At 43.1% G+C, this 22,226-nt stretch overlaps 1 protein-coding gene across 3 annotated transcripts in view; it reads left to right on the top strand.

The window, feature by feature from the left end:
* SRRD (SRR1 domain containing) overlaps positions 1-22,226 on the top strand; it is a 113,456-nt gene that overhangs the window by 63,773 nt on the left and 27,457 nt on the right. For all 3 annotated transcript variants that reach the window (XM_078667312.1, XM_078667313.1, XM_078667311.1), the window contains exons 4-5: positions 1,592-1,800; positions 16,152-16,250. In XM_078667312.1, coding sequence (XP_078523438.1) covers positions 1,592-1,800; positions 16,152-16,250 — 308 coding nt within the window. The remainder of the gene's footprint in view (positions 1-1,591; positions 1,801-16,151; positions 16,251-22,226) is intronic.

Raw genomic sequence — 22,226 nt, 5'->3', positions numbered from 1 at the left:
ACTTCTTTAGCATTCTCCTGATTTCTAGGCGACCATCGGTGGCTCGTATTCTTGAGTTCCGTAAATTAGCAGCTAAGAGAGAAAAGGATCTAGCGCCAAATGTCTTTTTTTTGTATAGGGTGGAAAGATTAATTGTGGTGCTAGCGTTTTGTGATGTCCTTTTCTGAGTGCATTGCTTTAGCTTCATCTCCAGGAACATAGGTCCTTTTCCGTTATTGCCCTTATGGTAATGCATTTTGAAACTAGATTACCGTGACAGGAAAGCCAATGAAAGGCTTCAGCACATGAGAGATGTGGTCTCACATCTTTACATATAGCAATTGTCTTTTCATTGCCTTCTAGATCCAGTAGAGGAATTTCATATCTGAAATTAATATTCTATGGTACAAGCTATTGGCATAACGTCTTGATATGATGAGGGAAGAAGGTGATTGGAACATCTTGGTGAATCATCTGCATGCTATGAAATGGAGATTTGGGTTTTTGGTCAACTTGAGTGTCCAAAGTTCAACCTGAGTTCATTATGGTTCCTAGGTTTCCTTCTGTTTAATATGTTGGTGGTGCTCCTAATTCTTTGAGCTGGATTGTCAGTTGATCGCATTTTTGAATTTTAGTGTTTTATTTGTTTGGATTTAAATGTTTCTTTATTGACCTCTAGTCAGTGCCTCTGAAACAGTCGTGTAGATTTGAAACTACAAGGTCATTAAGCTTTTCCACTTTAAAAATTAAATTACATTGGTATTGTCAACATAGTTATACTTACAGCATTCAGATGACAGGATTTGATTGAAGAGTTCTGCAAGTGAACTGATGTAAATGGTGAAAAGGAGTAGTGAGATAATTGATCCTTGAGTAACACCTGCCTTGATTCTGAATTGTGTAAAGGTGAATGGAAGTATGGGTAGGATGTTTAATCTGTCCATAAAGTAGAATGAGACCTTTTGGTCAGACAGTAGCACATTATTTCCCAGGAAAGTTGGCATCTGGGAGAAATGTGCCCTTTTGTTTTGTTTTAGGAATGGGTCATTTGAGATGGGTCTGGGTTGTTGAGGTAGGTTGGGCCTTTGTTACTTTAGAAGATCACCCATCCAGCTCCCAATTGAGTCTGATTTCGATCCATGGGCTGGTGAAAAGCCAGAATAAAAAGAATAATCTGCCATCATAAAGGCTATTGAATAATTCATAGAAAAAGCATGCATTCACCCAACAAGTTCCAGTACATGTCTGTTTTCGCAAGGATTTGGACAAGGTTTTTAAGTACAACAAAAGCTATTTTTTCATGAGCATAGTTTGCAGATTGGCCTCCCCTCTTCCCATTATTTGTATACTATGTGCATAAATCCTGTCTTCCACAATGCATATATTCTGGTATTCACTGTCATTTGTGCAAAATGTATTTTTAATAGTGTAGAAATGAACTGAATGCTGTCACATAGTACCTGTCCCACTTGGATAGGCACTTAGTTTTTAACTTCCTGTAATGCTGTGTTGTTGAACGTGTAGTTTAACAAGTTGATAACATTCTGTTATGCAGGTGTACAATGGAGCATGGATGTAACCTGTGGTATGTATATGTTTTTCTGATTTGCAGGTACCATCCAAGAATGCTTCAATAACTGCCTGAAGCAGGTGAAAGAAAAGAGAAGTCAGTCAGAACCTGTATTTGAAATAGTTGCTGAAGTCAGTTCTGTTAAGCAAGTGAATCTGAGTTGTGTATGTTATGGCATTGGTCAATTCTCCTCCTGTGTGATCTCTCGATACCAACTGGCTCTTTTACTACTGATTCTAGAAAAGTTAGAGGTAAGATTTTGCTTTCCTGTGTGATTCAATATTACAAGTTTATTTATGCGTATCAGTCATTGCTTTAGATATAATCCTGGGTCTTTTCTAGGCTAGGGAGGCAATGCACCCACTGCAACTTCTCACGTTTTTCTATCATTAAGCTGCAGACTCGAGACCTACACATGATATTGATGCAAGACTGTATCCAGCTTAATTGTACCCCGATTCCAGGAAACCGAGCCAACTGAATTGCGAGGTCAGCATGCAGTGCCCTTTCTAATGCAGTATGCTGAGCCTCACAAGACTTCTCTCTGGAAAAATGTCTTCATAAGAAGGCATTCATTATAGATACCTCTGCCTTAGATCTAATATAGGCGAGATCACCATTCAGGCTTGTTTTTGTATATGGGAGTTATGCTTTCTCCTAGGTGTCTGAAAGTTGAGGGCAGTAGCCTTGGTGCTGCAAGGAAAATATTTGTTGATTCAGAATGACCACATGGCCAGTATGTTGTACATGTGCAGTGTAACACAAACTCAGCCAAACACAGCAACTCTGGAGTTGGGTGTTAGGCACCCCAATACATCTGTCTTTCCATTCAGCACTTTTTGGGAGTTCATAGAAACAATTTGATGCCTTAAGCGTTCATCTCTGCAAGGGAATGCATTTTGGATCTGCAACCAGCGATCACCAGACATCTTTCACATCTAAATAGAAACTTGAATGCTTATTTTACCACACTATGAAGCTCAACATTGCAAACTAGCTTACCGTGTTCAGCATCCCTGCAGAATGTTCTGATGATAAACTAGTATGTTGTATGCTTTTCAACTCATCACAACTGAGCCTATTTGGAGTGTTCATGAGCTGCAAGGATGCTCCTAGGCCTAGTAATCCAGGAACATACTTCAACACTTCACCACAGTTTGAACTCCTTGAACTTGACAGTTTGACACCTGAAGGCTTTCTCTGTGGTCTTTTTGACAGACTAGAATATTCCATGGCCATTCTTTGAAGTGCCATGTTCTTTCACAAGGGCTTGTTACTCCTGAAAATATAATTTTTGTATCCAGACTGTAGTCCATAATCATTCACTGTTGCCATGAAAAAGCCTTAGTCTCATACAGGCTATAGCTGGCAAATGTGGGACCTCAACTTTCATCTACAACAGTCCTCCTTTCTATTACAATTGCTGAAAGATGAACTTTTATGAACAGCCTTTCTTAAAAATATTATTCATCCATTCATTTTTTAAGGGTCTGAAAAAACGGACGAAATATCTGTTTGAACCACCCTCAGATGCGCCATACCATACCATAGTTTTCCTTATTGCAATTGCTTCTGCCATGAGTGTGATCCAGATCTGATTCTGTCACTAAATAGGCCGATATATATATATATATCCAAGACCACGTTGGGCTAAAGATAATGTGCCCCTAAATCTGCCTTATATTTTTGCAAGGCAGATTTAGAGGCACATTATCTTTAGCCCAACGTGGTCTTGGAAATCCGGATTAGCAAGTCCAGTTTCCTGTACACTTTTTTTTCCCCAAATGTGTCATTTCAGCATGCTGTGAACACCTTTCCATTAAACAACCTTTAAAATGTTGGGTTCCTATGCTCGGGGCAATTTAGAGAGACCATTGCGTAAACTGTCGGGGAGAGGATGTGTCTTAATGGCTAGGGCGCTCAACCCTAAATCTGGGGAAGCGGGTGCGAGTCTCGGCAAGGATGCCCAACATCCTGTGATTCTGGACAAATCACTTAATCTCCCCGTGCCTAACAAAAATGAATGTGTCCTGACTCCTCATGTAAAGCAACTGGTGCTCGTGTAAAGTGCTCGGATACCTAATACCTTTGGGTCAGGTTCGCGCGATAATAAAACTTCTGGAAAAAAACTGTCAATTTGAAGACTAATTGCAACAAGCATTTGCAATGCAATAGGTCTCGCATTTGCTAGAGTTAGTGCTATTGGCATTGTAAATGAAAATGTGTTTTATGTAAGTGAGGAGGAAATACAGAGGGGAAGGTTGAGAGTACCCTGCGAGATGTAGTGGCAGAGGGCAGGGTTAGAGGAAAAAGGAGGGACATGGGGACATCAATTAAATAAACGTGAGGGAGGGGGAAAGTGGTAGATGCAGATGTGGATTAATGAGGTAGTGTTTGTGGAGAGGAGAGACAGATATAAGACGTGATAGGCTGAAGAGAAAGGGGGGCCATGAGACAATCCTATTATCCTGGCCGAATTAGTAGCATTTGACCAATCCGCCATTAGTGTCAATATGTATGCAGAATAAAGCTGAGCAGGACCCCGGCTACTTTTTGTGTTTCAAACCATTTTTTTCTCTCTGCCCAGGCTGCACTAGGTATTTCAGTACCTCTAGGAATGGTGCACACCCTTATCTAGTGAAAACAATGTTGTTTTAAGAAAGGGGAGAAAAATAACTCTGTAAAGTGGCGCTATGTGTAGCCCCTGCTGTACATGCATTTAAATTCCTACAAGCGTACACTTGGGACTGGAAACGTTAAGACTAGATGTCTGCATGGGTATACGAGGAGAACAAGTTAATCATGAGTGCTATGTTCTTGGTATTAGTGATAACTAAAAACTCTATGTGTATAGTAATTATGTGATGTAGATAAAAAAAAACGATACGAGGGAAAGGCGAGTGTGTTTTCCTGAGGCAGTTTGCATGGGGGTGAGGCATTTGTAAAACCCTAAAAACTGTACAAAGACTGCAAAACAAAGTTCCACAAAATCTACCTACGTTGATTTATTTATGGAAAAGTAGCAAATTACCTTTGTAAACAAAATTTCTCACATAGAGGGGTTACTCACGTTCCTCAAGAATGTTTTTCCCTTCTAACCAGTCCTTGAAGCATGGGCGGGCCACCCGGGAGAGTCCGATTTGTGGGCGTCAGGCAGCTACCAGCAATGGTGCAGTGTTACCGCTGCAGAGAAGTACGTGCCTGCCAGGCGGGCAACTAGAGGCAAATTTCGAGGGGGGGGGGGCTATATTTTCCAGCCATAGGCACAGTGGCTCTAAGAAGTGGTGAAACACAACAAAGCCTCAGTGACAGCTGAATGGTCTTTTAAAGACCTCTGACGTACTCGGGTGCGAATGCAATTAGACAGGCACCAGCCCGGGAAGCTGTTTCAGCCCGGGCTGACACACACGGGGGTGGGGGGATGCAGGATAGCTACCTTACTTCCGGATCTTAAAATCACGCTGTTTGGGTTTGGTTTGAGTAATGGTAGGGTTTTCTATGTCCAGCCATCACCCTGTCCAGTTAAAGGAGAGAAGTTGGGTTCTTCTCATACTCCAAGCCACCAAGCGGACACCAAGCGGAGCTCCCCAATACAGCTTCCAGGGCCCCACAGCCACTGACGCCGAGCTAAGCTTCTCCAAAAAATAACTGCACAGGAGGCCCACAATCACGGACCGAGCTCTCAGCCCTACAGCATCACGGACCCCACAGTCACCGACGGCATGAAGCACGCGCTCCCGTTATTAGAGCATCAAGGGACCCACGGACCCAATCAGTGATCTCCCACTGCTAACAGCCTCGGAGACCCCCCAGACCCTCTCCCAGAATAGTTTTGCATGACTTACATACAAAATATTGTCAAGGGTCGAGTTCGCTCTATATAAACCTGGAAATAAAAATGGATGGCTTTATACACGGAACCGGAGCTGTACCAGCCTCAGCCAGGCTCACAGCAGCGAGCCAGCTTGGTCCTTCGCCCTGGAGTCAGGCTTGCAAGTCACCCACTCCCGCCTGGCAATGCCCATAAGCCACGCCCACAGCGAGCTGATACTCATCTCCACCTGAGACATCTGGTACACAAGAAGAAAAGAACTTGTGCTTGAAACTCACAGAACGAACCTGTCCTGAACACCATGATGCCGAATAAAAGGCTGTAAAAACCTTTTGCTTGCTTACGTAGCAGACTGACTCTCCAGTACTTTAAAGTGGCTTTAATCTACTCTGTAACCTACTGTAAAACAAGCACGGAATCGAAACCAGTGGTGCGCGTGCACCACAGAGGAGCGGGGGTGAAAGAGCGCGGCAGCAAAGTGAACACGCTCTAATTATAAACACATGTTTATAATTAAACCCAGATGCCTCTGCTTCACGTAACAGACACCAATAGGCCATGGGCAGTTACATTTCTACAGGAAGCTGGGACATGCACCCGCCTTTCACCAATTGCGTGCTGTCTTTTTAAAAAAGACGCACGCAAAAGCCAATTGCAGCCAACGAAAACAAAAGCACATGCATGAGCGTGTGGTCAGCTTTCAGAAGCCCCTACATGAAGTCTCGCAGAGCAGCGCATGTGCGCTGCTACAGGCTCATCCTAAGAAAGCATAGAGTCATACTACCAAAGCCAGTAAGGCTGTCACTGAGCTCGCCAGAAAAGCAGCTGCTGAATCTTTTTTCACAGTGCTCCATGTTGTTGCCTCTAACTATGGGTTGCTGTTCGATTTGTATTCATTACTGTTTATATTTGGATACAAGACTTGAAGATCAAGTGAATAACGTACCCTAAAATATTTTTCATCAGGTGAGTCAGTTATCTAAATTTCGCTTCCCATCTTTGATCAGCTACTACTACGAAATCAGTTTAAAGCTTATGAATCTGGGAAAGATCCCTTTCTAGAGAAGAAAATGTTACTGATCTATTACAGTAGTACTCCTGTGCAGGCATCTTCCCCAGCTTCAAAACCTACTCTTTGTAGGTTAACTGTATATCTTATTTTGAGAAAAGACGTGTGTGAAAGGACTGCTTTGTGGCTGCCTCAATGTACACTTCACTTGCTATAAAAACAATTAATTGGATCAGGTATCTTTTTAATATGTGCTGAAGATTAAGATGTTTTTTCGGTAGTTTCAAATTGCAAAACACGTGGAAGTAAAACTAAATGTTTATTAAAATAGTTCTTCCTTTAGGTGTTTCCTAGGCCATCCATAAAGGCAAGGAATTGCTCGAAGATAATGAAATTAGATAGCTGGAGAGCTATTGCTACAGATAAATACCTTTTCAAAATCTTGAATTTGAGAACGAGTTGGATCCTTTGATGCTCCCAAATCTTTTTCTGCCAATGCAAATCATTGTATTATTCTTTTTCCAATGCTAAGGGAAAGAGGCAGTACAAACTTCTACCAATAGCATGGTTTAACACACTGTAATGGTAGCGAGTGCTGTTGTTGCATATTTCGTGCTGGTGCCTTTGCTCCCTTTGCTTCCTTCACCAGGTGTCCTCTTACCCCCCAATTAGTATGGGGGCCTGAAGCGGACAGTGACTGATGGAGCCCTAATGTATTGCATTTGCAAACCTCTCAGTTAGAGCGGCACAAGAGAAACTATTGTTAGCCTAGTGAGTGGGGTGCTCTCAACATCATGCCCTCTCCCAGAAGAGGCCTTGCTTGGGGGCCCTAATGAGAGGTTGAGGCATTATGTAATACACAAGCATGCAGGGATATGAATTTAGACAACCCACAGTCTGCCCCTAAGTTATAATAGTGAAAAGAAAACAATGACTTCACAGAGTATTCCTATTACCCCAAAGTAGTCAAATGGCCAGCTGTATGAAACATTGTGTTACGGATGGGATGTAGGAGCCAGATCAAGAATAATCTTCACTTTAATTGGATTGCAGTTGTGGCTCAATCTATGTGTGATGAGGAGAGCTATGATAGTGCTTGACCCATTTTTTCTGAAGGCTTCTATTTCCTCTTCTACATCGCTGTGTGGACTGGACCTGTAGCCTGCTGAAAGCTTTTAACATGAGCCCTAAAACGCTTTTCCAAATGTTACAGTTTATCTAATTGTTTTGGGGGTCAGTCCCTTTTTAATTATTGCTGAATAGATTATAAGGATTTACCAGAGACAGTCGGTAGCTGCCTGAGTGTCCACTTCACAGAAATGTTGTTTTAATTTGCCTCTACCAAAGGCCTCCATTGTTTGAAGTCTTTTGGGAGAAATGTTTGCTCAAAGCTGAGCTATTTTACCCCTCAAGAGCAGCCATTTTTGCCCAGGGTTGAGATTTTTAAAGTTTTGATAGATGACATTTATTTTGTTTCTTAAATGCTTTTTTCTGATGGATACTTTTAACTGTAGAATGGATGTGGAGATTTTTCTCAGCAAATCCCTAATGCGCCAGTGGGTGGTGTTGCGTGGCTCTGCATCTGTTCCCTTTCTCTCTGGAAGTGACATCAGGTCCACCATTTAACACCCCACAAGTCAGCCCAGGGTTAAATTCAAAGTATTCTTGTCAATTTGCGAGGGCAAACTCATGGTCCTAGTCAATTTAATACGAAGGTCATCAAAGGATGAAACCCTCTCCAAGGTGACACCAAGAAGCTTAATAACATCTCATTACGTTTTGTGGGGGTTTTCTTTTTTTTGCATGATTTATTTCCAGTCCTTGCGTGGCACAAAACACCGCAAATCTGTCCACCAAGGACTGAAGGTGAGCAGGATTCTTCGACCCTAACTGGGCGTCCTCTCCAAAAAGAAGCAGGGGAATCCTCCGGCCCACAATCTTCGGGGCATCGCACAGGCAATCTTCAAGTAGGGCAGCAATGTAATTAAGGTAGCGGGAAAATAAAGTGGGAGCAAAGCCATAACCCTGCTGTATGCCCTTGTGTATCTCAATGGGTTTAGTTAACTCACCATGTTAACCCCAGAGTACTTGAGCATATGTGTGCTAATGCAAACGCATTAAAATAGACAGCAGATCGATGAGAATACTGTTCAGCTTCAGTGCCTCCCATAGTTTGTCCCTGGAAACAAGTTAAGTAAAAAAAAGACGAAACCTAGCTTCCCTTCTACCCACCAGTCCCATCAGGAGATTTTGCATGGATGTCAGGATTCCTCAAGATTTCACCCACCGCAAAACCGACACCTTCATTAGTCCCGATCCAGCCCGAGTTCCCAGATCCATCGGTGATGGCTCAGCAAATTCAGGACTTCAGAGAGGCAAGGCTTTGAAGTCTCTCTATCTTTCCTGATTCCTCTGGTGCGCCTTCAGAACCCATGGATCCGAGGAGACCTCCAATCTGGATATTGCTGGCAAATCCATCCCGAACTCCAACTTTGCCTCTCAACCTCTTACCAGGGTCCCATCCAGCTTCAGGACTGATGCCTACTCTGACTCATATCCCAACAGCTACAATCATGCATGCATTGACGTTGCCAGAGGGTGAACCAATAGACTTTTAAGACACAAAAGCGAATCAGCTACAACCTCTATCGAAGACGCACCCACCTTGACCTATCACATAACATTCTGATTCTTGCACGCTTCTGTTGCTACATAGTTTTTCAGACCCGGAGCCACAGGACAGAAACAAAGGCTATGTGAAATCTCATCTATATGATCTTGAGAATGTGGTTCTCAACCTCTCGAAGGGCAATGGCCCGGACCCCTCTCCAGATACGGGACTTAATTCCTCACCTGGCCCCTCTACAGAGGAACCAGCTTGTTGTTTAGAAGAGCAGTAGGAATGATTGATCGCCAACTTGCATCAGGGGAAGTTAAAACAAATGTGCTTACGAAGGTACTGCTGACAGGGCAGACCTCTACAGAACCACTGCTACCATCAGTGAAGCCCTGACAATCTTGCGATGTGGTTATGTCCTCACCTTTCTACGCAACGGCTTCCAGAGGAGCACTTGTTCTTTCTCAGGCAAGAAATTCATGCTCTCTTGGAGAAGAGAGCCATAGAGAGGGGTGCTGGGATCCGAGATCTGGACTCCTGCTACGTTGATGCCAAAAGTACAGAGGATTTGTCCTATTCTAGAACTCCGCTGCCTGAACAATATCTTCAAGAAAAACAAGTTCAAGATGCTCACCTTGTCCCAAGTTCTGTCTGTCCTGGATCCTGGTGACCAGACGGTAACATTGGATTTGCAGGATACCAGTTTCCACATCCCTGTCCCCCAATCACACGGACACTACCTGCTCTTTCAGGTAGGCCACAAGCACTTCCAGTTCTCCATGCTTCCCTCTGGTTTCACCAGCACTCATCAGGTGTTTACAGAAGTGATGGTAGTTGCTGCCCATTTGAGGAGGTTGGAAATACCAGTCTTCACATACCGCGACGACTGGTTGCTAAAAGCAGGCTTGCCTCAAAGTGGTGAACCTCCTCCAGATGACGGCTGACGCAACCACCACAGGAGGAGTTACTGCTTTGTTATCTATTCACTGGGTGAGGAATCTGCAATTAGGGCATCCAGCAGAACAAGTTACTTACCTGTACTTCAAATCGTTCTTATAATAAATGTTTTGTGTTTAATATACTTAATTTTTTAGATACAATCTCTAAGTACTAATCACTGAGAATTTGTGACAGTAGGGAAGGGAAGGACCCGTTAGCTGGGCCATAATACTGACATGGAAGGTCAGTTCATTTGGGAACAAACAAAACCGAAAAGTTGTTTTCAAAGTCTCATTCTTATTGATACAACAAAGGTGTTTCCGGAGTTTGTATACTGTAATCCTTAGCGAGCTTTCTTCATTACCTTCTTACTTAAAACAAGGGAGGCAAAGGGACAAAAGTCTTGAGCGCCACTAGAGCAAGAATCACTGAGATAAGCAAAAAGTTGTAATGCAAAAAAACAGAAATCGCTGCTCAGTCTGTAGGCCTTTCCATGCATTCGACACATAGTCAAATCTGTGTTTGCAGTCAACTGCTTGTAATGCAAAGATTCGACTTTTTGTATATTATTTATGGGATATGTGGGCAGGCTGAGATATAAACTGTTTCAATAAGCAAACAAGTATATTAATGCAAAAAAACACTACATTTGCGTAAAATTCATTTGGTAGGAAATTAAACATCTTTTAAAACAAAATGGGGTATGTACAGGGAAACGTGAACTGGCAACTGAATTTGTTCTTTGAGTGATGGCAAGCAGCACACCTGTTGATTTCATTGTATGTGCACTGGTGAGTAGCCCTCTCATACTACAAGTATAAAGATTGTTCCCCCATCTTGATTTTCTGTTCCTAAAAATGATGAGCTAAATTGTACTGACATTCAGCTTAAGGAAGGTGTGACACATCGACTTTTGGATGGCCAACAAACATTCTCTAACTACACAAATAGCTGAGTGTCGTCAGCATTAGATAAGGCAAAACAATCAAATGATTAGATTTGTTTAATTAAAAAAAAATACATGTACATGTTGAGCAGCATGGAGGATGGGGAAGAACCCTGTGGCACCCCACAAATGACTTCAGTGCTCTTAATCTGAGATGGGCAAAAGAGAAAATTTACATTTGAACTCCTAAAGAAAATGGCACCACTTTAATTAAGTGACTGAGAAGTCAATGTCAGTCAGTCTCATAATCACAATGGGATAGACTACGGTTTTGAATTGCAGCAAAGTCCAGAAAAGTGACCCCTCTTGCTTTGCCCTAGTCAGCCGTTGTTCTTGGTTAATCAATCAATCATTTTTAAAGCGCACTACACACCCGCGAGGGTCTCAAGGCGCTGGGGGGGGGGCGCTACTGATCGAACAGTAAGGTCTTGAGTATCCTCCTGAAGGTCAGCAGGTCTTAGGTCTGTCGTAGGCTCAGTGGGAGGGTGTTCCATGTCTTGGCGGAGAGGTGGGAGAAGGATCTCCCACCGGTGGGTGATCTTCTGATGCGCGGGACGGTGTAGAGTGAGAGGTCGGCGGTGCGTAGCTGGCGGTTGGGGATGTAGAAGGAGAGCCGTCGGTTAAGGTAGGCTGGGCCGGTCTTTTGGAGTGCCTTGTGTGCGTGGGTGAGGAGCTTGAAGGATATCCTCTTGTTGACGGGGAGCCAGTGCAATTTTCTCAGGTGGGGGGTGATGTGGCCGTGGCGTGGTACGTTGAGAATCAGTCGTGCAGAGGCGTTTTCGATGCGTTGTAGTCGTTTGATGAGCTTGGTCGGGGCTCCAGCGTAGAGGGTGTTTCCGTAGTCGAGTCTGCTGCTGACGAGGGCCTGGGTGACTTTCTTTCTTGTATCTGTCGGGAACCATCTGTAGATCTTGCGGAGCATGCGGAGGGTGTTGAAGCAGGAGGAGGAAACGGCGTTGACTTGCTTGGTCATTGAAAGCGTTGAGTCGAGGATGATTCCCAGGTTGCGTGCGTGGTCGGTGGGTGTCGGGGCTGCTCCCAGTGCCGTCGGCCACCAGGAGTCGTCCTAGGCTGAAGGGTTGGAGCCGAGGATGAGGACCTTCGCCTTGTCCGAGTTCAGCTTCAGACGGCTGATCTTCATCCAGTCGGCGACTGCCTTCATTCCTTCGTGGAGGTTGGCTTTGGCGGTAATGGGGTCCTTGGTGAGGGAGAGGATCAGCTGAGCGTCGTCCGCGTAGGAGATTATGTTGAGGTCGTGCTGTCGGGCTACGTGTGCGAGTGGGGCCATGTAAATGTTGAACAGCGTCGGGCTGAGGGAGGATCCCTGGGGTACGCCGCAGATGATCTCGGAGGCTTTGGAATGGAATGGGGGGAGGCAGACGCTCTGGGTTCTGCCGGAGTGGAAGGAGGTGGTCCAATCTAGAGCCTTGTCTCGGATCCCTGCGGTGTGGAGGCGTGTCCAAAGTGTGCGGTAGCAGACTGTGTCGAAGGCAGCAGAGAGGTCTAGGAGGATGAGTGCTGCGGTCTCGCCGTTGTCCAGCAGGGTCCTGAGGTAATCGGTGTCGGCGATGAGGGCAGTCTCGGTGCTGTGGTTGCTGCAGAACCCTGCCAGGGATGGGTCCAGGATTCTGTTTTTTTCGCGGTATCTGGTTAGCTGTCTGTTGACGGTTTTCTCGATGACCTTGGCTGGGAAGGGGATCAGAGAGATGGGCCGGAAGTTCTTGAGGTCTCTTGGGTCTGCCTTAGGTTTTTTGAGTAGGGCGTTGATCTGAGCGTGTTACCAGATCTCTGAGAAGGTCGCGGTCTCGAGGTTCATCGATGGGTATTGCTAGCACGTTTGTATCCCATATCCTGGCAAGATCTCAAGTTGACTAGGGTCTAGAACATCAGTATTTTCTAACAATTTCAGCATACGTATTTATCTGCTTCAGAAATGGCTTTGCTAACACCGGGAGAAGTTTGATGGGGCAATAGTTGTTAACATCACTCACATCAAGTTTGAATTTCTAGCTCTGTGGCGACCACTACTACTTTGGCCTGAGTGAGTGAAGCCTTGACCAAGTCTGTAACATATTCTGTAAAGGACAGAACAAGAGATCTTAATACCAAAGTTGGGCAAGGTGCGTCAGAAGATCCCAATTTCATCCCAGCAGGTAATAAACCAGCATATTCCTACCTGTATAAAAAAGGACTAAGACTTCTCTAAAGAAGGAAGGCGGTATAAAGTAGTGTTTCAAGTGGATTCTGTTAGATTGTTTCCGCAATTTATATGTTTTCAATCTTTTGGATGATTGTTGGACCAGTTTGTCACAGAATCTACAGCTTAGAATTGGTTTATTGCTTATGGTTAAGAATATTACTTAGTTTCTTGTGGTCTTTCTTTTTTGTGATGGAAGATTTGTATACAGATTTAGTATTCTCTCTTTCCCTTACAGATGTTCTATCTTTATTTCTTTTCATTGTATAACTCCATCTTGGCTTCCATGTGTGTGAAGTACACTTACCCACCCTCAACTGTTGGGGTGTCAGTTGCTTTAATCTTTCTCGTATTTACTCTTCCCCGGACGTTCGCTATAAAAGGGCCCTCATGTCGGGCCCCCAAAAAATAAAAATAAATAACCTGCTGACATTGTTCAGTGGGCCACTTGGTTCTAATGAGATGATACCCTGATAGAGATGGACAGAGGCACTCTTTTCAGATAATTACATTTTTACGTGCTTGTGGGATACCAACTTACAAGGAGACTTCAGTGAATCAGCAGTAGTGGGTGAGTCCTATAGGACCTTCTTCTAACAAGGGAATTATTAGAGGATTCCTGTTTCTTTCCAATAACCATCAATGGTCCAATTTAGTGTTCTATTATGTTGATCATGAAGATGCCATCAGCAGCATTCCTGATTTATATCTCTTTTTATACAAATATGTTAAGTTCCCAGAATTAAGGCTGGGCCTGTTCGTACACTTTCTCTCAAAACGCTATTCGTACGTGATGTGAAACACTGTACACCACTTTTACTTCCCCTTCAGACCTCATCCTTTACCCAACTTTTTCCCACATCATCCAAACTGTAGCCAACTCTTTTGCAAGCTTTCCCCCGCCAAGTGCGCCCTTATACTAAATGAAGTGCTCATACACTTACTGAGTTGGTATTTACTTGACAATTCGGAAAGCTCACAGGGCATAAACCTGCTGTTTATGTGACTATATTATACGGTGTAGTACAATAAATTAAAGTGGAACAGTACTGGGGCAGGAGCTGTGGGAAAGCTATCCAGTTCTGAAAAGGAAATGGGTGTACTTTGTGTAAGAAGGCCTGGTGCTTACATTGCAAATACAGAACATATTAGGATATTTTACTATGAGAAGCTCAATAAGGATTAGGAAAATGTTTGCTATTTTGGTTGTAATGTTTGGGAGTACTCTATTGTACTTTAACCAGCGAAGTTGGCTGTTGTCTTGAAAATAGTAGGATACCACCTGTTTTCCTTGGTGAAGGCCTATGCTAGGTCAAGTGAGACAAAGTTTTTCTAAGTATCACTGTTTAGAAATTTATAAATATCTCGAACAGTTTCAAGTATTTTGAGAATGTCCTTATTCTTAAGTCAGTTATTGTAGGAACGTTTGATCACCATCTTGATAATGCAAGGATTGATGATAAGACTGAATAACTTGTATTGGTGGATGATTTATGTGAATATGGTAAATGTGTCATTTGGAATGTATTGGGAAAGTGTATTTCTTATTTCATTATATTGATTAGGTGTATTTTGTTTATATGTTTATACTTTTTTTATGAAAAAAAATGTTTTATGATTTATTAGAATTTGTATAATAGATATAGTTTGTACATATTATGTATTTTTGATAAAACCACCTGTTGATACAATTTTAAGGCACTCATTACTGGTCATGTATGTGGTATTTAATTCTAGTTCTGAACATTTTGAATAATTGCATTGCTAATACTGTTGTTCATAGAATAGGATGTCTAAGGGAGTTAATTAAACAGCGTTATCTGTTGTGAACTATAAATGTTGGGGAAGGATTGTTAAGTGTTTATTGGTAGACATACTGGTTTTCCTGTATTAGGCCAATCCATTATCATTTGGATACTATTTGCTTTTTGAGACTATAGATGTTTCACGTTGGTCATGGTTAATAACATCAAGCAATATTCAAGTTCCAGGGTCCGATTTGTATAGTTCTAAGATTTCCATGCATATCCCTAACTTTACACTGACAAATGCTCCACCAACAGAAAAACCTTCTGTTTATGTGAAAACTAAGAAGTACTCCAACTGGGAGATTTGTAGGTGTAGAAAGTATTTCCCACTATGCCCATAGTAAGCAGCACTTTTTTTATGCTACTCTGTAGAATGCTGACCCTGGACGAATAAATCAATCTTCTTTTCTTTCTGTCAGCACCTAACGACTTTATACTGCATTTAACACAAAAGCTCTAACTGTATTATAGTTGATCTGTTACCGCCTGCACTTTTTGGGCTCTCGCCTGGGTACACAGATATGCTTCCTACCCTCTTATTCTTCTCTCAATATATGACATTTTATTGGTTCCCCCTCACTGTTTTGCATGTTTTCCTGTTTAATTCCCTCCGTTCAACCTATCTTCCTATGCCCCACCCCTCACCCTTGTCCCCCGTTTATACTGTTTTCATTTTTTCAATTTACGACAATACTGTTGTTGTTTGTATTCTACTGTAAAGCACACACATAATGACAGTGCTATTTAAAACCACTAATAAATAAATACCTAAAGCTTTGTCGGCATTTCTATTCAGTGTGAAACCCATTGGGTTCACCACATTCACAAATGGTCATTTCTCTGTAAACTCACTCTGTCATGACTGTGGAAACCCCTACTTCCATGTATAATTGTATATGTTCTGTTTGCAGATATAAATGTTTGGAGATCCTGTTTCCATAAAATAGTATGGATACAGATGGTACTTGTGGTGTATCTAAAGAATTTGGTGAATAATAAAGCCAATGTCCACACCTATTTTGTTGTTTTTTCCTTTGTAATCTAGTAATGGTTTATCCATAACTTTTATGTTATTACTGATATGGACTGTGGTACAACAATCAAATACTATTTTTCTCACGTCATTTGGTTATGCTTCTTACCCTTGGTTTATTCACTGTCTCTGGCACACTGGTCAGCTTTTATTTATGTAAGCATCGTTCAGTTTTACCTCAGTTATATACTGAAACTGAATTATGTGTTTTTTTCATACAGATACTGAAATGTCACTGTCATATTTATGATCCATCATTTACGGGTGCCGAACTTGAAGTTCTTAAGATTTTGGGGTTGTCTGCCATACTGGAAAATGAGGTAAGGAAAACAAACGTATGAAATCTGCATAGTCACTATTTCTTTATACAGAACGTTAGTAAAGAATAAAGAAAGCAACACACACTATTCATATTTAAACTTCACCTCCTTTAATAGTCTAAAACATGGATACTCACAAACATTTGCCCAGTGGCCACAAAGTATAGTCTGTGGTGTCACAGAGGGCCTCACTGAATGCCAGAAGGGTGGCAGTAGGGGTTCTGGATGATTCAGGGATTGTTAAGGAGGTCTAAAAAAATTTTAACTAAACGGGCAAGCATTTATTTGCAGTTAAACTAAAGTTAAGGGGTGCTGGACACCACCGTAGATACTTCACAACTACATTTAATCTGCAAGTAAATGCTTGCCTGTTTATTTAACATTTATTTTCTGAATATTAGTCCTCAGCAACTTTACAGCAGCTCGTGCTGCTGTTCAACAGAGGGGGCCGCATGTAAAGGTCAAGAAGGCTGCAAGCAGCCCCCGGAGCATACTTTGAGGATCATTGGTCTAAAACATTAAGAGCAGTGTACATTGACAGATCACTATCCATTTCAATAAAATAACAGACTAACATGTCACAGCTCAAATTAATTGCATTATTCCCTATACTAACTAATTCCCCACTAAGACTATTTGGGTTCCGGGGTCGCATGCTACCTGCCGAAAAGCACTTCACACCTCATCAGGGGTAACAAGTGCTATATAAATGCAAACCCTTCCCTCTTCTATCCCTCCACTATCCTTTTCAATCCAAATAGCAGACTGACATGTCCACCACTCAAATTAATTTCATAGTTCCCTATACTAATTCACCACTAACCCTTTTTGGTTTCCGGAGTAGCGTGCTACTTGCCGAAAAAGTGCTTCAGCGCCTCGTCAGGTGTAATAAGCGCTATATAAATGCAATTACAATTACATTAGACTAAGCAAACAAATGACCTAAAATGAGTTTCAGAATAATCTTTCACAAGAGTTTCTTGACACTAAACCATTGAGAATTACTGTTTTATCTCAAGTCAGTATTCCAAGCTTTTTATAACTTTGTTTGATATATTCTCCTCATGCCCCATGTAAAACTTCGAATATACATCTGCATTAGACCAAAATGTCACTTTCAGAATGCCTTCCAACCTGTCTCCCGTTTCAAACACATTACTTGCCATTGTAGCCCTGGTACAATGGGCTTTGGAACAATACTCCTTCTGGATTTCAAAATCTATACATTTCGTCCAAACCTCACACGTCTGATACTCTTGTAAAAATGCACCAACCGAGCAAACTTAAGAAAGCATTCCTTGTTAATGCTAAAAAGAATGATTTTTTTTCCTGCAGCCCATAAATGTCTCCTCAACTTCTTTCCTTTAAACACTCTACAAACCAAACCATCCTTTCCAGTTGGCCTTCCTTTTTAGTTAAGTATGGTCTACTACCACCACAGGTGTATTACAAATTAGAGAACTAGATTCCTTACCCAAAAGGTCTCTTGTAAAATGTGCTAAATTAACCACAGGAACTTCCAGGAATACACATCTGTTTCCATGCACCAACATACCCATACATTTCAAGCTTGCTTGTAACTTTTTATTTTGGTACCTTGATACCATGACTCTCTAAAGGCAACTCAAACACAGCCTCTCTCCTAGAGAACCTCGCCAACATAAGACTGGAACAACTAGTCACCGCCCCCACGCACACAGCAGGGCTCACACTCAACCCCGTCTTCACCAGAGGAAACAGCGTCTCCTACAGCCACACCACGGAACTCCTCTGGACAGATCACGACTGCATCCACTTCTCCTTCCAAAAACCCACGTACACAAGCATGCCCACCGCCTCCCCCACAGAAGCTGGAACAAAGTCACCGAAGACCAGCTCACCTCCGCCCTCGTCAGCACCCCACCACTGACTATGTCAGACGAAACACTGCAGCACGCAACATCCACTGCTGGATCACAAACTGTGCACACACACTCGCCCCCTCAAGAAAGCCACCGGAAGACACATCAAGAAAGCAAGCTAGTTCATTCCTGCACTCCAAGAATCCAGACGCTCCTACAGACGACTCGAAAAGACATGGAGGAAAAACAAAACCGCATAAACACCCACCACCTAAAAAGCAGCCACCACCACACACCACCAACTCATCAAATCCACAAGGAAGAAATCCTTCCAAGACCAAATCCACACCAACGCACACAACCCCAAATAACTCTTCTCCAGCATCAAGGATTTGCACCAAACCCTGCAGAGAAATAGACGCTCCAGCCTCCCAAGACCTCTGCAACAGACTCATCACCTTCGTCAACCACAAGATCAAAATGATATTTGACAACCACCTCATCGCTCCAACTCCCCCCTCATCCAACATCACCCAACAGACCCTGCTCAAATGTGTCCCGCTCACGACAGCAAACACCTTGAAGACCATTAAAATGCATCCACTCCGGAGTATCCTCAGACCCCTGGCCACAAAACATCTTCCACAGAGCCGCCACTGCCATTGCTCCCCAACTATATCAACTGCTCCTTCGAGACCCCCACCTTCCCAGATGACTAGAAACACACTGAAGTCAACCTCCCCCTGAAGAAACCCTCCGCGGACCGGACAGATTTCAAGAACTTCAGGCCCATATCCCAGCTTCCCTTTGCTGCCAAGGTCATTGAAAAGGCCATCAACACCTAGCTAGTAAACTTCATTGAAGCTAACAACATCCTGGACATCCCCCAGTCCGGATTCTGAAGCAATCACAGCACCAAGACCGCCTTACTCGCCTTCACCGACGACTTTCCCTCCCTCCTCGCCAAGGGAAAATGGCAGCCCTCATCCTCCTGGACCTCTTGGTTGCATTCTCACCATCTCCCACCATATCCTTGTCACCAGATTCCACGATGCTGGCATCTGCGGCAAGGCCCTCGACTGGATCCGCTCCTTCTTCACTGGCAGAGCTCAGTGGGTCAGACTCCTTCCCTACGTCTTGAAACCGACAGAGACCAACTGTGGAGTGCCCCAGGGCTCCTCCCTCAGCCCCACCCCCTTCACCATCTACATGGCTCACTCGCAACCATTGTCAGGAACCATGGGCTTAACAACATCTCATATGCCGAGAACACCCAGCTGATCCTCTCCCCTACCAACGAACCCAACATCACCAGACACAACTTCCAAGAAGGAATGAAAGCCTTCGCCACCTGGATGAAGAATGGCTGCCTGAAACTCAACTCAGAAAATACAGAAGTCCTCATCCTTGGCTCCACCCCCTCTGCATGGAACGACTCCTGGTGGTCGTCGGAACCCCAACCCAGATGGACCACGCATAAAACCTCGACATCATACTAGACTCATCGCTCACAATGAACCATCAAATCAATGCTGACTCCTCGACCTACTTCAACACCCTCCGCATGCTTTGAAAGACCTTCAGATGGATCCCAACTGAATCCAGAAAAACTGTCACGGATGCACTCTTCAGCAGCAGACTGGACTACGGCAAGACTCTCTACACCGGAATCAACAAGATGCTTTTCCTCACAGACTCCAGACTGTCCAGAACACTGCAGCTTTATTGATCCTCTACATCCCCGTCGCTGTCCCATCACCCAACACCTCCGTGATCTCCACTGGCTTCCATTTAAAAGAAGAATAACCTTCAAATTCCATAACCACGCATACAAGGCTCTTCACAACACCGGACCTGCAAACCTGCACAGCCGCCTCTCATTCCACACACCCAAAAGACACCTCCGATCATCCCAGCTTTCACTGGCTTTACCAACCCTGGTTGAAAGAGAATTGCAGCCTCTGAAAGGCCATTGGGCTGTGCAGATGTCCAGTTACCCTCCAGACAAGAAGGGTCAGACCTCCGCTCTCTATCCAAGTATATTCTTTTGCATTCAGGTCTACTAAAATTCCTCTCATTGCTTTTATAAAAAAGTGTTCCTCCTCCACCAGTTTCTACAAACCTAGAAACCATGGCTGAGACAGAATAACGTCACCAAATGTACAAGACAAAAAAAAAATTGTAAAAAAAAAACTGGAAGAAAAGCTCCTTCTCCAATCTCCTGCTGAAAAGCAACAGCACCCAAGACATCCAGGACTTTGCTATAAATTTAATAGCTCCGCAGTTGAGATGGCAATCTGGACGCAGAAAGAGTTTTCTCCAAAGGACCCCAAAGGAGTTCAACTTCCAATTGCTGTAATCCTTTAAAGACTTCGAGTTCCAATGCATCACAGAATTTTCCTATCCTGGTAAGTGCTCTTATCTAACAGATTTTTTGTATTTTTAGTCAATAGTGACAAATTTCCTTTGCCAGTTCAAAAAATGTTGTTGATCTGCTTCCTCCTAGGCGTTTTTTATCAAATTGTGGAAGTATTGTGTACTCGCAATAACACCTAGCACCTCTCTAAAATACAATGAAAACTCCTTAATTCAAGATAACTAGCCTTCTTTTCCAAACAATTTATATGCTGTGCTCTATCCTTGACCATATTTTTGCTGCCCCAGAACTACCCAAACCCTCAGCTATGCGTCTCGCACCTGTCTCTAGTATGAAATTCAGGCTTATCGTGTCTCTTACAGAGCTCGACTATTCCATACCGCCAATATCTTTCAACTACCAATTCAGCCCCTGTTCCGCTTCCCTTGATGGGCCAGCTTGTCTCCTTACTATTGATCCTTCCACAAGCAACATGCCTTGTTCCGCTGAAGATCTATGTAATACCTAATTTGACGACAATGCTCTTACCCCTGCCGGGGCTCTCAAATCCACTTCATCCTTTGCCAACACCTGGTGCACCTCTTTTTTCCGTTTCACATTCTTCTCTGGCAACCGTAAAATAGCCTGAACTGTTGACCTCAAGTTCTAAGAACTCCAAAGTACTATTTAGCTCCATTATTGACTTCTCCAGTTAATAAGGAAACCCAAACTCTAGAGCATATTCATTACTGTACACCGTCTTTATTCTGCCTTCCACGACTAACTGGGGAAAACTAAAACAAGTGTCCCTATTCACCATGTGTACAACCGTTTGGCTGACCATGCCCTCTTGTGAAACTTCCTCTATGACTGCTCCCTCTTTATGGGTAAAGACCTATTGCCTCTTGAAACAACCAATTGCATCCTCCCGAACTCTACCACTAGGCCAGCACTTGTTCTTGTTGCCAACTTTACTGTTTTTTTTTATTAGCTGTCTAAGTGAGGTCAATAACCCTCAGCAACTAGCCTGCCTTGACCTGACCCTGAGATTTGTAAAATCGACTGCAAAAACTGTTGGGAGCACGTCCCCAGTCAATTGCATTGTGTACTTATGCCATATGCAGATAAGCCCCTACCAAAATGGCCACCAAATATTGCTCTCTTTTTTAGCCAGTCCCTACATGCTATGTCATTGGCATGTAAAAATAACTTTAGCGCAAGCCTGAGATATTCTTTTGCACCTTGCTACTGTCCTCGCCCTGAACATAGATCACTCACAGCAGCCCGTTTAGCGTGAGCCACATTTAACGCTTTCAGCACAAGCTACATCTGAGATAAACACTCTCCCAACTAAGGACTCTGCATTGTACTGCAAATGTTATTCCTAAATACATCATTCTCGACAAATGTTTGACCAACACCTCAAAGTGAGTAATGATAATATTTGAACTTGTCACCTCAAACGCTGTGAATCTAAAACTTGACCCCAACAGGCACACTATCAAAACATCCATGACTAAATCAGTCCCCAAAAATCTCAAACAATACAATTCTGCCCACAACACCACCTCACCACATACATAATTCATTCCTTCTCATATAACATCTCTGTTCTTACACTTGTATACAATAACACTTTTCCATCTTCTTAATTTCATCTGTTAACACCAAACACATAAAAAATCATATACTTATATGCTAAACAGCAGAAGAGTGCCCTTATGTGGTGAGATGAAGAAGTAGGAGTATTGTTTTAGTTTTAAGTTTTTAAGACATGAC

Source organism: Lissotriton helveticus, chromosome 11 (genome assembly GCF_964261635.1).
Source record: "Lissotriton helveticus chromosome 11, aLisHel1.1, whole genome shotgun sequence".
Taxonomy (NCBI): Eukaryota; Metazoa; Chordata; class Amphibia; order Caudata; family Salamandridae; genus Lissotriton; species Lissotriton helveticus.
The sequence above is the reverse complement of the archived record's forward strand: the minus strand, read 5'-3'. Positions and strand labels throughout refer to the sequence as shown.